This window comes from Mesoplodon mirus (assembly GCF_964341445.2).
Source record: "Mesoplodon mirus genome assembly, chromosome: 3".
NCBI lineage: Eukaryota > Metazoa > Chordata > Mammalia > Artiodactyla > Ziphiidae > Mesoplodon > Mesoplodon mirus.
Window position 1 is genome coordinate 17,913,528 of NC_138978.1, and position 15,887 is coordinate 17,929,414.

At 55.6% G+C, this 15,887-nt stretch overlaps 1 protein-coding gene across 2 annotated transcripts in view; it reads right to left on the bottom strand.

The window, feature by feature from the left end:
* CAPZB (capping actin protein of muscle Z-line subunit beta) overlaps positions 1 to 15,887 on the bottom strand; it is a 136,695-nt gene that overhangs the window by 13,713 nt on the left and 107,095 nt on the right. For both annotated transcript variants that reach the window (XM_082612551.1, XM_082612550.1), the window contains exons 5-6: positions 4,943 to 5,084; positions 4,448 to 4,564 (exon numbers count right to left, since the gene is read on the bottom strand). In XM_082612551.1, coding sequence (XP_082468677.1) covers positions 4,448 to 4,564; positions 4,943 to 5,084 — 259 coding nt within the window. The remainder of the gene's footprint in view (positions 1 to 4,447; positions 4,565 to 4,942; positions 5,085 to 15,887) is intronic.

Here is a 15,887-nt window from a genome sequence, read left to right on the forward strand (position 1 = left end):
CCCCTGTATGCGCAGGAGCTACGCATCGTTAACTTAGATGTGTCACCCTCATTGCTTCCCTGCCCCTCCTTTTGCAGTTACTTACTTTGGAAACCAGCCCCAGATTTAATGCACCTCAGATGAGTTATGCGACTGGCCGCGAGGATGATGACAGAAGCATCAATTTCCCCACGAAAGCCCAAGAGCACAGGCAATCCAAACAGGCCCGCGGGCCAGCGCGGTGCGCTGAGGACAGCCACTCATCAGGCCTGCGTTTGGCTTGGCAGCGGGTGCTGCTCACAGCAAGCCCAGACCCTGGCCGTGGGCTGACAGCTCTGATTTAAACTATTAGGAAGGCTGAGGATTAAATATTCGTCCAGGTCACTGTAAACCGGGTGGAATTATAAACAGTTTGGAGCGGTAAGTGATGCAGGAAACAGTTTCCGGATACGGGTTTAGGATTTTCCACCACTCCCCAGGTGGCAGGGTGTCGGGGAGGACGGCTGCGAGGGAGCCAGCTGCCTGGGCTTCGGCGGCCCCTCCCTGGTCAGTGGTTCCTGGAAGACAAGGGCCCATTCCCGTGCAAAAGGATGGTCTCTGCCCAGTGAGCACTAGCCTCTGGGGACGGTGTGGGGACAGCCCTGCCCAGAGGCCAGAGAAGGGGACCCCCGAGATCCCCTGTGGCTCCAGGCCCTGTGACACGGCAGAGGTGGTGCAGGTTCTGCACGGAGAGTGTGAGGCTCCGACACGTGGCCCAGGCACCTGCCTTGCACTTCTACTGTTCACGTGCACGGAGACGCTTCTGTGACTGCACTTAAAAGAGCTACTACATTTATCCTTCCTGCCACATTTTAAAAAATTAATGGTTACGAAAAGCGTAATTATCATCTTACTGAAAAAGCCATTTTGCTATTAAAAGGAATCCTCATGAAGTCAGGCGCCCCCAGGATGAGGATGGCAACGGTCATCTCTGCCGAGGAAGGCCCCCTCCTGAGGCCGTCCTGAGGGATGCTGCACTGCAGCCAAGTCTGAGAGAAGACTCAGGCCAAGCTACCTGTCTGTGCTTCCTCTTCCTGTCACACAAAGGCACCACTGCCCTGCACCGGCACAGGGTTAAGGCCTTCCCTTGGGGTGGGGCTGTTAAAAGTCCTAAACGGGACTCTTAAACAAGGGTCTTCAACCTGCTCAGAAGCTTCAAGTAGCACGTGTAGCAGAAGTGAAGACAAGTCTGCTCCAGGGGAGGCGGCACCTTCCAGTCCAAGCTCCCAGCTCACCTCACACACCTGGAAGGGAATCCTTGAAGATGGGCTGCTCATGACACCTAAGCTAAAGACGGGCAAGAGAAAGGTACACAGCAGCTGTGATACTGTGATTTATAAGAAATACACAATTTGGTCATTCGGATGACCAAAATACATTTCTCACGTACGTCTGGTCTTTATCCATGGTTCCGGGCTCACGGCTCCCAAACCCTTGGCATTTCCCGGGCGGTAAGAGCAATGGGAGCATCTTTGGTTATATTTGGTCTCTTGTCTCCAGTTCCTGAAATCAATCGCTTCAGGGCCATAAAGGTGAAATGGGTGCCTTGTCACTCATAACAAGCCCCTTTCCACCACAACTGGGTTTATGTTAATGAGGTGACTTTTGGAAAGTACCTAAGCATGGCGGCTGGTTGCCAGGGGAACCAACCATAAATAGAGGGGTGGAACTTTTAGTCCTTTCTCTGATTTCCAGGCAGGGGAGAAGGGCTGGAGGTTGAATCAATCGCCAGTTGCCAACGAGTTAATCATCATGCCTATGTAATGAAGTCTCCACAAAACCCCACGAAAGACGGGAATCAGCTTCCAGGCTGGGGAACCAAAATGCTTCCAGGGGCCCCAAAACGCCGTGAGAACGAAGCTCCTTTGTTTGAGACCTCGCCCTGTGGATCTCTTCATCTGGCTGTTGATTCGTAACCTTTAAATATCCCTTGGAATAAATCTGCAATCTAATGAGTAAATAGGTTTCCTGAGTTCTGTGAGCAGCTCTAGCAAATTAATCGAACCCAAGTAGGGGGTCATGGGAACCTCTGATTTGAAGCCAGTAGGTCAGAAGCACAGGGGGCAACCTGGACTTGCCACTAGCGTTGGAAGGTGTGTCTCAGGGGAGGAGGGCAGGCAGTCTTGTGGGACTGAGCCCCGAACCTGTGGGATCTGATGCTATCTCCGGGTAGAGTGTCAGGCTCATAGGTGAACTGTAGGACACCCTGCTGGTGTCTGGAGTACTGCTTGCTGGTGGCATGGGGAGCCGCCCCCCAAGATGGAATTAGGTGCAGAACCCCAAAGAGTAGCACTCGTCAAATTTTAATGTGCACATAAATTACCTGGAGAATTTTGTGAACTTTAGATCCTGATTTAGTGGGTCTGTGTAGGGCCCCAAGCTCTCTGCATTTCTGACAAGCTCTTCCGTGGTGCTGACGCTAGTCCCTCCTGGACTAGACTGTGGGCAGGAAGGTCCCCTCCAGCTACAGAGCAGAGGCTCTCAGAGAGCCCTACTGCCTGGCCGGGCCGTTCAGGACCAGAGAGGTGGGAAACAGAGCAAAGCAACGCTTCTCGCCACATCAAAGGAGCCTGAAGTGCAGAGACACGCTGAGCCCTGAGGGTGAAGAGAGAGAAGCCACGGCCAAGCCTGCAGTCACCTGGTCCTAGCACGGCAGGGAGCTGGCTGGGAAACGGCAGTTCAACCACAGGTGGCTCAAACGGCATCTATCTGGAAATGCGAAGCCCTGCTTAGGCGGTGAGTCAGAGCTGGACAAGCTCACCCTGAAGACCAGTGCCCTAGAAGGACGGTTATCAGACTGATGTCTCCCCGCTATGGAAGTCTGGTAGCCAGGCTGGAGGGCTCCAAACTTGGCCTTGAACTAATATGAAGACAGAGTCATCTTAGTTAATGTGCAAGGAAGAAAGCCGGAAGGAACAGCTAACACCTGGGCGACCAAAACCGAGATTCGACATTATCTGTCCCTGGCAGAATGGACAAAAACCAAAACATGAGTTCACATGTAAAACCTCATTTTAAGAAAGATCAACTGCACAAGAACAGAAGGGGAAATCCCTGGACTGTCAACAGCCCGTGGGAAAAGAGATGTGTGGGGGGGGGGAGCCAGTGGGGGGCCATTTAGCCAACTGCACACCTGTGAGGTGCCAGCAGAGCAGCACGGGGCTCATTCTGGATGCCTCTTTTTATGGAGACGGATGGGAAAGGAACGGGTTATCCCCCAAGGCAGCGGGCTCCCTGGTCCCACCCGAGCAGAGCGGCACAAACTGTCCTGTCAGGTTGGGAGACGACCTCTGAACTCTTCCCATGTCAAGACCCTGTGACTCAAGCAGTCTTTGGACTGCTTTGACCCATTTTTTCTGTATGAGGTGAACGAATATTCTGAGTTTTGAAAAGTGCCCTGCTGGGGTGCATAGTGGAGGATGCCGGTGACTATCATTCCGTTGCACCCCTGCATCCCTGGAGCACCGCTGCGGGGGCCCGAGCTGAGCAGAGAGCAGGCGTGTACCACAGGGCACCTGCCTGGGGAGGCCGGTAAACCCGCTCGGAGGCTTAACAGGCTCTCCCTCTTTGGGATCCCTGTAGCTCCTTTTTCAGTCCTTTCTCTCCTTTTAGGGACCTGGCTACTGTCCCCCAGCAGCCCGCTGCCAAGCCCCGAGGCTGGCCCCCTGGCGGCTGTCATTCCTCACTGCCCACCCCCACCCCCAGATCACGGCCATCTGTTCTCGCTGCAGAAAGCACCTCTCCATTGTCCAGTGGCTGCCGGCTGCCCACACGCAGCCCTCTCTCGACTGTGAGAAAGCTGCCTGATTTCACTCTAGGAAATCAACACCCACACCCCTGTTTGTCTCCTCGACCATGGGTAGTCACATGACCCTAGCGTCAGGAAGTGATTCTGTCCGGGACAAGTAACCCGACCCGGCAGTGAGACGTTCCTGGGGTTACACGGCAGACCTGCTCTGCAAGAGAGGCTCTCCCCCAGGATGGCCAGAGGCTGCCAGGAGCCCCTGCGTGGAGAGCCAGAGGCCTGCCCACATCACTCGTGTCTTAGACCCGGGCGGGCTGAACGACGTCTGAACGTCACAATTAGGTGAGCTGACTCACTTCCATTTTCGCTTAAGTCAGTGAGAGTTTTACTTCCGTCACCTGCAACCAACAGCCCTAATACATCATCTAAGCCACAACTGAGAAAGCAATCCATTCTAAAATGTTACCAGCGGTAACACCCTAAACGTCACGGGAGCATCTTAACATAAACACCTTGACCCCAAGTAAAACCTCCCGTGACTGAATGTCGGGAAACACGGACAGGCCTGTGGGGAGATCACGTCAGGTGCAGGGGCTGCCCCAGGACCCTCTGTGGGGCAGCTGCTCACTCATCTCGACACACGGCCAGCCCTGGGGCTGCAGCCAGGGGCACTGACCACTCTACCTGTCTAGTAAGGCTGCCGCCGAGGTTCATGGTGCCAGAGCCGGATTTGTTGGTCTGCAGCCACAGCATCACCGTGGAGGTCAGCTTGTAATGGGCGGTGCGACCGCTGGACTTCTCCTGTAGGATGAGACAGAGATCAGAGCCTTGGGCACAACCCTGAGCTGAGGAGAGCCCGAACGGCCCCTGAATTCAGGTCATTCTAACACACCCCTTCCTAACATGTCACCATGACATGACCTTATAGAATCCCAAATGGTTTTTAAAGGGGCCGAATCTGCGGTCACTGTATCCAAGTTCTTTGGGGATCTTTTTCATCAGTGACTACTGCGATCCTGACTTATCTTTATCCACATGGCTGTGGACACTTTAAGGAATCAGCAGGGGTTTATACGTCACAACATATCCCCATCGAGAAGCACCTGCTAGGGAACAGGCCGCACTGTTTGGGCTGCCAGCTGCAGGGGCGGGGGCGGGGGGGGGGGCGGCGAGCTGTACCTGCACTTCCACCACGTGGATGGAGTCCCAGCAGCCTTTGATCTTCTTTGATCCATCTCCAGCCTTCTTTATGAGGATCACTCCAGCAAAACCATGATCCAGATCCCAGAGGTAGACAGATGAGACGCCGCCTTCAAAATACCTGCAGGAAACAGGCCCACGTGTCCATGAGATGCTAAGCCCGTCAAAATACATACAGATCATCATCCCAGGTCCCAGGGGTGGCCATTTGGCAAAGATTCATCTAAATGTCCCTCTGGGATTAATGACCCTCCCTACGGTGGTTCCAGGGTTGATTCTTGCATGTGTCCTGCGCATTCGTTGGTCAGGGGAGGGGATGCAGCATCCTTTCGGGTGGAGGGCTCACAGAATGAACACGGAACTAGGAGTCCAGAAGGTGAATCTGAGTCTGAGATGCCCTTCCTCTAGCTTTGTGGCCTTTGGCAAGCTGACTCCACTCCTCTGGGCTTCACATTCCTTCCAGAAGAAGGATCCAGAACGTGTGTGACATGTGACAGACCCTCAATGGGGGTCATTACTATTGAGTAATCATGATCACGTGACACTCCTATCTTTTGGGATGGCTACTTTACAGGCGGAAAACAGGAAAAGCAGAGCAACGACAGCCCAGACTTCTCCCACTGAGAGCAGACAGAGCTCTGTTCCCCCCGGAATGCTCCAGGCAGGGCCTGCACACACTGGGGCTTCTGTGGGTTTTTCAGAGCAACCTGCTGCAACACTGTATAGCCTGAAATGAAGGGCTAAGGTTGGGACCGAGCTTCCTCTGCAAGTCTGAGGCAATACGGAAAAATTCCTAATTCAGATCAAATGCAGGAGGGAAAGAAAAGGCCACAGGAGCAAAGGAAATCAGGCAAGGATCCCAAATTCAAGGGCACCGAGGCAGCGGCTGTCCTTACAGGTCCGGGGAGCTCAGAAAGCAAAGGCGAACCCACCAGCTGACGTGCAGCGCCTCAAATTCTGCTGACGACCAACTACGACTCTGGAAAGATGGAGTCTCTGGTGGCTAATAGCACACTCTTTACCAGAAAGTCTGTGGCCTCTCTGACCCCATTTAACCCTGCATCAGTGGTGCGGCAGGCGCACTCCGGGACTCTCCAGGAGGCCCGGGGCCGCGGCCTCAGATGTGAGCAGCGGGCAGGCACCGAGACGCACGGGCTGGGGAGTCAGGCAGGCGCAGGTCCCCATGCCCGCCCCGCCAGTCACCAGTTACGTCATGCACTTATCCGCCCAATGACTACTTATCAAGAGCTACCAGCTACCGGCTGTGGAACTAGGCCTTAGTTTCTTTATAAAGCAGGGACAGTATTGGGACTTCCCTGGTAGTCCAGCTAAGGTTAAGGCTCCACGTTCCCAATGCAGGGGGCCCGGGTTTGATCACTGGTCAGGGAACTAGATCCTGCATGCCACGACTAAAAGATTCCACACGCTGCAACTCAAGACCCGGCACAGCCAAATAAATAAATAAATAAATATTTAAAAAACCAAACAAACAGGGACGGTATCTACTTTCTAGGACTGTTGAAAGACAAAAACAATACAGGAAAGTAGATACCTGACCAAAGATGATTATTTTCATAACAAAAACAAGTAATAAAAATAAACACGTATATGAATTACACCTCGATAATGCTGTTACATAATAAAAAATATACCTGGTAATTGCTAATATTTAGAGAATGTAAGCGATGGGTATACCAAGAATTCTCTGTACTCTTTTTTGGATAATTTTGCTGTAAATCAAACTCTTTCGAACTAAAAAGTTTTCGTACAAAGGCCAGTATGTGATATACACCAGGGTGTAACCGAGAGACAGACGGAAGAGGTAGTCCCCTCTTCACGCTGGTGAGCTGCAGGGCCCCGCGGCTGCTTTGTCTCTGGCTCTGACCCACCGCAGGCCCACTGGGCGTGGCGCATGAGGGTCCACACCTAGGTCTGTTCCCCTCGCGCCCTCCCCGCCAGCACTCCTCAGGGAGACTGTCCCCACTGCTCCATCCCGCGCTACCCATTGCGATTGAGCTGTCAAGTGAAATTCACAGCTGTCTCCCCTGGCCAGTCGGCCCCAGAAGGCAGGTGACAGCAGGAGGCTGTATGAGGTGCCAGCCCCGGGGCTAAACGCTGGTCAGAAGATTGAGGGACTGAGGTTGAGGGACTGAGGGAAAGGAAAGATTGAGGGCTTGAGGACTCTGGCTTCCGACCAGGGCAGCAGAGCGTAGAACCGCGAGGGGAGAGCACAGGAGAATGGAGACACACCTGCAGGCCCGAGCTCGGCACCAGCCTGGGGCAACTCCGGGAAACTGGCCAACGCTGGGCACTCGGGGACCCCACTCAGGAAGGCGCTTTCCCTTGTTCTAGATCCCTCCCCAAACCCCAAGTAGGTAAGTGTTCTGGCGTAGAGCCTGAGGCCCCCTCACTTCCCTCCACAGGGCCACCCTGACCCGGCCCAGCCCTGCAGGGAGCTGGTCACACGCTGGGCCACCCTGGAGCGCTCCTGGGACGTGTGGGGACGCATCGGTCACCTTGGGACCAGACCCCTCACTCAGGTGGGCGGGCGGCACGGGATCCGGGGTTTTGGTGCCCCCTCCCCGAATTCCCCGGGAAGCAGGGCAGCACCACCGTGGGCGGGAGGGGCAGCCCAGGGCAGACCCGCCAACACCCGTCCATTCGGTGCCAGATGGCTGTCCTTTCGGTGACAGATGGCCGGGTTCCATCGCATGGTTTTCCCTTTCTGCCTGCTTGTCGGGAGAGCAGCCCCACATCAAAAGGGAAAAAACAACTTTGAAAAATGTGGCTTTTCTTGCGCTGGCAGAAGCGGGCCGCTAATTCCTCCTTTCCTGGAGCGAAGGCGCGAGGCCCAGCGGGTGTGTTCATCCTCCTGCCCCTCGAAGCCCGCGGCCCCCCCACCCCCGCCCCGCCTCAGGCGCCTTCCAGCCCAGAGTGTTGTTCTTGTCTCTGTGCTGGGACTCGGGGGAGGGCAGGTCAGGCTGCCCTGGGAGGGAACCAGCAGAGGGCCTGGTGGCTTGACAACCCTCCTCGACACCACCTGGCAACCAGTTCAAAAGCACCGGGTGGCCTGTGGTTGAGCCCTCTCAGTCCCCTCCCTTAGATTTCTGTTTTCTTCCAGAAAAATACAACAGCATTACCGTTTTGCGGGGCCGAACTGGCCACTTCCACTCCCAAGTCCCACCTCACGGCCCGGCTCCACTCCAGGCAGCTCCTCCCTGGCATCCTCAGCTTCCCTTGTGGGCCACACTGACCAGGTCCAGAGTTACAAAATGTTGGAGACAAAGGAGGTAAAAATGCAAGCTCGACTCTGATGCTCACGTGGGTTACTATTCTTCCCCCAAATTACAAACTTTATTAGAAGAACATTATTTTTAAAAAAGGAAGTTTAAAATTTAGCCCACACCATAAACCAGCTTATCCCATAAATCTCATTTTTCCAAATTCCCCTCCAGTCTCTGTCCAGATGCTTACTTTTTTATGTAACTGTAGGCACAGCAAGGGGACTGGGCTGGGCTCGGCTTTCCTCACTTGGCTGGAATCACGAGCACCCTTCCACGGAGCCACGTGACCTCCGTAATTGGTTTCATAGCTGGGAGAGTGTCCCGTCGGGTAGTACCCTAACTTGCAGGCGATCTGACTTTCAGTAAAGAGATGAGGGCAGCAGCACCAGGGGGGCCACTCTTCCTCGTGCTGCTCAAGAGCAGACTCACGTTCCATCCACCTAAAGGGACCTCTGGGGACGCGCACGGCTGCGCGTCTCAACCTGATGCTCCAGGACAGAGGGACTGGAGGACGCATGATGAGAAAGGGCCGGCTCGGAATCGCCCAGAAGGCCAGCCTCTGCGGCAGAGTGGCCACGGGGCACCGACAGCCCCCGTCCCACGGTTTACGGCCCTGCTCTGCGCGTGAAGTGTTCATTAAAGAGGGAGCTCAACAAGTTTTGGGGAATTTATTCTTACCTACTGTACTTTGATCATAATGACATGAAACGGGGAAAAAAAATAATTTTTATGTGGTTCACATTTATGAGTTTTTACATAAAGGCTTTTGTGGGTATTTTCAGAATGTGCTAAAATGTTGTCTGAAACCACATAAAGCCATCTGAGGAGTCGCCCGCCAGAAGTAACAGCGCACACATGGAAGCACTGTAACTGGCCTTTGTATATTTAATGAGTCAAATAGTATTAATGTTGTTTCAATGCTAACATGCTATTTCAATAAGGGGGCTCTGCCATCCCTGGCGACTCGCTCTCGGGCCGCGCACGGCAACGTGAACGAGGCACCAAGAGTGGCCTGGCGCTGCAAGAGGGCGGCCGAGGGGCTCACCCGGGCTGCCTGTGCTCTGCCCCTGCTCCACGGGGGAGGGAGGGAGGACGGTCCCAGGACCACTGCCATGGCCCAGCCACGCTGGGCACAAAAGGGAAGGCCCAGAGGTCTCGGGTCAAGGGGGCAGCTCGGGGAACATCTTTAAAACGTGGACGCCCAAAGACGAAACCCCTGGGCTTTTCTTCGCCCTGGTACCTTCAGGGAGTGAGGGCTGAAATCCGCACACACGGTGAGGAGGGTGAATGACCTGTTAGCCACAGGGACACAGGGACAGTGTGTGGGGACACTGCAGAGAAGCTGGCTTGGAAAGTCGAACCAGGGAACAGTGGGGCCTTTCAGAGTTCCAGGAACATCAGTAGGGGAACCGATAGACCGACCCAGACCAACCCGGGAACAACGAGAGGAAAACGCTGCCCTGATGTCCACCCAAGAGTGAAGTCTTTCAACCAAGTGCCATCGGCTCCACAGTTGGTGGCTTTCAAGATCTTCCCAGCAGATTAGTATTTTTTTTTTAAGGCAAATGGAACTGCAGAGAATTCAAACAGCTGGCATTAAGGAGATGGGGGCACCTGGATTGGCTCCGTTAAGTCCCACCATCTGAAAAACAGTATGTTGATCACAACCAGGTTTCATAAACTTCAAAAGACCAGGTCACCAGGGCACAGCTCTGCGCTGGATAAGCCAGGAGCCACAGGCAAGCCCCTCGGGTGGGCTGGCTATTTACCCGCACAGCCAAATACACTGAAGTGCCTGGGCGAGTTAGACCCTGAACCTGGATCAGCGAAAAGCCTGGGGTGTCGGTGACTCTCTTCTTCCCAGAGAGCTATGTCGTTTCCCCCTGAAATGCACTCCTCCACTTGACCAAAGTCAGCGTCACACATACAGATTCTATGACCATAACTCTCCAACCTCAGGACTGCTGGAGAGGAGGAGACAAAGGGGAAAACCTAATACTTCATACTCAAAATGACCTACTTCACAAAAGAAAAAAAAAAAAAACAAAAACCCCCAAAACCTAGCTCGGCTCCTAAAGCTTTATGGAGTGTGTGAGGCTGAGGTGTGCGTGGAGACCAGGATGGAAACTCGCTTCAGGAATCTGGGCTGTAACCAGGCATGGCCAACGCGGGGCTGCGCATGTAACAGGGAAGCCGGGACTGGAATCAGCTTGGAGGTTGGCCCTCCCTCTTTCCCATCAAATCGCCTCCTGGGAGAATAGCTGGACTTGTGGCTCTAATACAGAGGCCCCAACAGGTAATGAGTCACATGCCAGGACCCCAACAAAAGAACCACAGCCAGCACAGATCTGCTGGGAGCAGGGTTCATTCAGACGTGGTCCTTTAGCTGAAAGTGGGCTGGGCAGCCTTCCCAGGACTGGGCACGCGGATCTCTGGCAGCACGACAACACCTGCGCTTCGGAGGATGGGCAGTCACCCCCAAACCCAGACGAGTCGGTGGGGGGTGGGGGGGGCAGCACAAGGCCACACCCTTAGGTGCTGGGGTGTGAGCTTCTGCAGTCGGCTTCATTAAACAAAGCCAAGAGGAAGGCAAGGAATATTTATGCGGCACCAATGTGGTTTTCTCATTTGTAAGATGAAAACACTGGATCTGGGGTTCACTAGGGTCTCTCCCAGCTCTGACACTCCAGGATCAGGCGGCTGCTTGAGGGCCGGTGTGAGTGTCACAGCGCAGATTCTGAACATCTGAAGTTGACCAAAACTCTGCTTACACACCTCCAGTGACAGCCGTTTCCACCATGGTTTCTGGAACGCGTCCCAGAATCTGCCCACGGACACGGGACAGGTATTCTGTGGACATTCCTTCCAGCACACACAGGTGCAACAATCCCCAGAGCAAACATGCCGATCGGCTTAGGCATGCGCGACTTTAATGCCAGTTGCACTTAGACGTGCACATCTGGACCGTGGCTGCGGCACTTTACAGCCTCGCTTTACGAGGTTTTTATTTTTTTACTTAAAGAGGAATAATGAAGGCCTCTCTGGAAACAATGGTTCTGCTGCAGGGGCCGCCGAGCTGGCCTGGCACCTGGCCATGCCGTCCGCACTGCATGCCACCCGTGAGCATCCTTTGCCTCTCTGGGCTACCTGTAAACACACTGCCCACCCAGGAGGATGTGGACGGTCAAGGCCTTCTGGAGGTGCCATCGCCATCGCCCAAGAGCTGCCGTTTTTGAGAACCCATTCTGTGTCAGGGGCTTTGCATACATTATTCTACAGTTAAGATGGTGGAAACCCAGAGAGCGAAAGGAATGCACCCAAGTCACACAGCTGAGAACTGGGGAGCTGGCTGCCCTGGAGCCACGTCCTGTTCTCATGGCCCTGGTTTAGCCTGTGGGGCTGGACTTAGGTAAACACTCTCTCTCTCTCTCTCTCTCTCTCTCTCTCACACACACACACACGCGCCGCTGTACACAATGCTGCCTCAAGATGCATAAGACAGGGAAGGAAGGAAGGGGTACACCAAGTGGCCAGGAGTCTGGGCAACACCGAGAACCCTGCACTGGGAGTTCTGGAAGGAGGGCCCTCCACTTCAAAGTGGCAGCAGAGGCCTGCTGGCTGAACCGCTGGAAGACCACCCACCCTCGATACTTGCACGCAGCAGCGTCCCTGGCAGCGCAGGGTGCCCGGCAGGCCCAGGGAGCACCACCACCGGAGGACACCGGTCCTCACTTCACCCCAACACGTGCAGCCACATAACCCGAAGCGTGACTGCCTGCCGTGCGGTGACAGAAACCCAGGAATCCTGGAGGAACCAGAGTCCTTGATGCTGACTCGGGGATCATGTTTGTAAATGAGCTTGTTTTCTGCACACTCCTGATTTCCATTTAACCTTCTTCCAGCAGATGAAAAGCAGACAGCGCGTGCCAAGGTAAGCAGACCCTGGGCACGGCCTCAGGAGCCTGGCGAATGGGACCCACGTGGACGCACCATCACTGGCCTCCAGGCTGGGGGGCAACGAGTGGCCTGTCTGGACCCTGCGTGCACGGGCTCTGGGAACCGCAGGAAATGCCCCTGCTTCAGAGCAGGGCTCAGAGCAGCTGAAACTTACACCATGAGAGCAGGAAGCGACTCGACCCAACTTCCCCCAAAGCAGACAGGGCTTCTCTCCACGCGTCTCCCACTCGATCAAAAAAGCGCAGCTGAGGCGACCTTGGCTTCCCCCTTAGCTGCCTCCAGCACTCTCACACTGGCCCAAGATGCAGCCGGAGGCCCACAGCAGGCAGGGCAGGGTCCCAGAGGCCCTCCAAACGCATGGCTGAAGATACAAATAATGTATGTGGAAAGCCAAACACTAATTACGCTGCCGACAAGCTCAGAGCCAGACACGACTTCCCCACCTCTACCATGCGGTCCCTGGGGCACAGGATGTGTAGCAAGCGGCACTGTGGCAGGGTCCCTCTGGAGACCTTCAGACACGGGAGAGGTTCTCCACCTCCGGGCAAGGGGGAAGAGGTTCACGCGGTGGGGGCCACCCAGACCTGAGTCAAGGGGCAGGGAGCCAGGCCAATGGCCAATCCTGATGGTCCAGGTTTCACCTGCCCCAGAACTTTCCTGAACGATTACATCACCTCACGCTTACTCTGCTCAGTGCTTCCACCCATCTCCCGGCTGGGTTCTGACTCTGGAGACCAAAGGTAACTTGGCCTGGCTGTTTCTGGCGGTGGGGAACACAGGGTAACCTCAAACCACAGGTGTCGCTCAGCCAGACTAGTGGGAGAGCGGTCAGGGCCAAGCAACCAGAATAAGAGGAGTCCGGGTCAGGGTCTCCCACTCCAGCCTCCAAACGGCTTCTGGAGGAATCTCTCAGGACGTACAGTCAGAGCTGTCCCACGTACCCCGGGACCCTCCAGACCCTTCCCCAGGTGCTGAGGACTACACCCCAGGCCTGTGCCGGACGAGGGCCCATGCACCTCTGCACATGGCTCCTGTCCCCTGGCCACACCAGCAAGCCCCTCCCCACCAGGTTACATGGCTGAGCCTGGCTTCCCACGACCACCCGAGCTTCCATGATTCGCTAGGAGGACTCACAGGACTCAGAAGAGCCGTGCTGGCAGCCGTGAGTTATTCCAAGGAGACAGGGCACAAGCCGCCGAGGGAGGGAACCAGGTACAGGCTCCCAAGACCGCCCCTGCCCCGCCCCGGGGAATCACACGAGGTGCGCCTAATTCCCCAGCGATGGGCCGGGACCGCATGTGAAGTGCTGTCCCTGGGGAGCGCACCCCCCAGCCCCAAGCCTTGGTGCCCAGGGTTCTTATTGCTGAGCTCCTCTGCCTGGCACACACCGCAGCTCCGGACTCCAGCACGGAGGCCGCAGTTCTGCACAAACTATAGCGTTTGCGCGACAGTTTCCACGTCGTGACGCCTCCTATCAGGGAATGGAACTAAACCATAGTGTTTGTGAGACAGTTTCCACGTCGTGAAACCTCCTATCAAGGAATGGAACTAAACCTCCCAAATCCAAGTTCCCAGATGCCAGCCAGGCCTGCTCTGACGGTGCTCCTCTGCAACAGGGACGCCCGCTCCAGTCAACCCACGGCCCCTCCCCGGCCACTGCTAGAGATGCAGCGCCCAGTTTTTGGTCCTTCTCAGCACTTACCAAAGGGTGCGAGTCCTTTGTTCATTTGTTCACTTCTTCCCCTGTGTACCTCCTCACCCCTGCTGGGCCCAAGGGGCCCGCCTGACCACCCCCATGTCACCTGCAGTGCTCAGAGCACGGCAGGCTCTCGGGAAGTATCTGCGGCTCCATCCTAAGTGCTCTCTCCCGTCACCGCAGGCGGGAACTACTTCCCTCCATTTCTGACACAGAGTTCACTTCACTCGAGGTCTCGCTGCGGTCTATGGCAGAGCCCCGCCGGAACCCGGAGCCTCTGAACGCAGCCCGCTGCCTCACCACGTCTGCACCGAAACCACCCCCCAGCCACAGTACAAAACACATCCACACAGGTCACTGCTGCAAGATGAGGATAATCCTGTCACACTCGAAGGTGCGAGTGGACACCGTGAGTGCAAGGTGAGCCTTGGGAACAGCGCCTCACTGACTGCCCTCACCCACCCCACACCCCCACCCCCCAAGATGGGCAGTGGCACCTTGCTGACAGAGAAGGAAACAGAGGCCAGAAAGCGGACCACTCGCCCCAAGTCAGTGAGTGAGGGCAGACCAGAGAATCAAGGCCAAGTCTCTTCCAAAGCCCAGCTCCTCCCCGACTCTGCAGCCTGACCCGGATATGGTGACTTCTGCTGGGAGGTGTCTGTGCCTGCTGCCAGGGTGTCCCCACCGCCCACCAGTGAGCTGCTTCCCAGACTCCTGCTACCTCCACTTCATCAGAAAGCCTCCCGGTGCCACCTCGATTCCCATCAGGACTGAAACACTGAAACTCCCCAGGCCCAATGCTCACATCCCAGGAAGGGGTAGCCCCGGGGAGCCCAGGGTAAGAGGTCTGAGACGGCAGCTGGGAACATGGAGTTTCAAGGACCCAAGAAACCAAGGCAACAAACTTTTTCCTCACAGGAACATGGATGCCCTGCCTTCGCTGGGCTGGTGTCGCTCAAACGTCATCTGACAGAGGCGCAGAGAATGGAAGGAAGGAGCGGAAACAGCCACGACTGTGACCCGGTCCCAGCGGGGGAGAGGAGGCAGGGAGCCGGGGGAAGGCCCATCTGCCAGCGCCCGGCCGCTGCCGGAGAGGCTCGCAGGCTCTGGGGCTGCCACAGGGACGCCAGCCTTGTTTCACTCTGTAAACGTCTTCCAGACAAGAAGGGTTGATTAGGAAACCTAATTAAGGCTTTTGAAGATTATCTCAGACCCGAAGCAAAGGAAGAACACAAAATGCCTTCCCGCCCCGCTCCCCCACCCCCTAGACTCTGGCCTTCGTTAAGCTTTGATTTCAATCAATCGCACACCCACTAAAATTAACTTATAAGGCCAATAAATTGCAACCGCATGTTTGAAGGTATTATCTGCTGCAAGCCAAGAGCCAAGGATCGCAGAGCACGGGGCGAGATGCCTGGCACGGATGGGAGCAATCATCTCTGCAAGAACGCAGTGCCAGCCCCTTTGGTTAGAACATCTGGTCTCAGCAGAACCTGGGCCGACAGAGGACCCAGTGTGAACGCCAGAGCGGGGAAGGTTTCCCATCTTCTCTGGGAACCTGAAAACTCAAAGCACCGATCGCGGGGCTCACGGCAGCCAACTGGTAGCTCACACCACAAATAAGATGTTTCTCTGGCAGCTGCAAGTGCTGACCCTCTACTAAGTCTCTCCCAAGAAAGATGGCTCACTTAGGTCACGTGATGAGGTGCTGTGACCGACGAGCTACCCCAGGCTTAAGGCCTGAGAAAGCAGAGACAACTCTGCCAAGAAAGCAGTGACCCTGTGAGCCAGCCACCCGAGAGGAGGCCCTTTCTGCGACCTCTCCCTACTCCCCAGGGGCTAACTGAGCCAGCCCATGAATTAGAGCCAGGAAACCATCTTGGGGCTTGGCAGAGAATGAGAGTAGCCTGGATGTCGGCGACCCAGGTGGGAGGGCTTGGTGGGGAGAGAAGTGATGACGTTCCAGATGGCTGGAGAGTCGATCAGG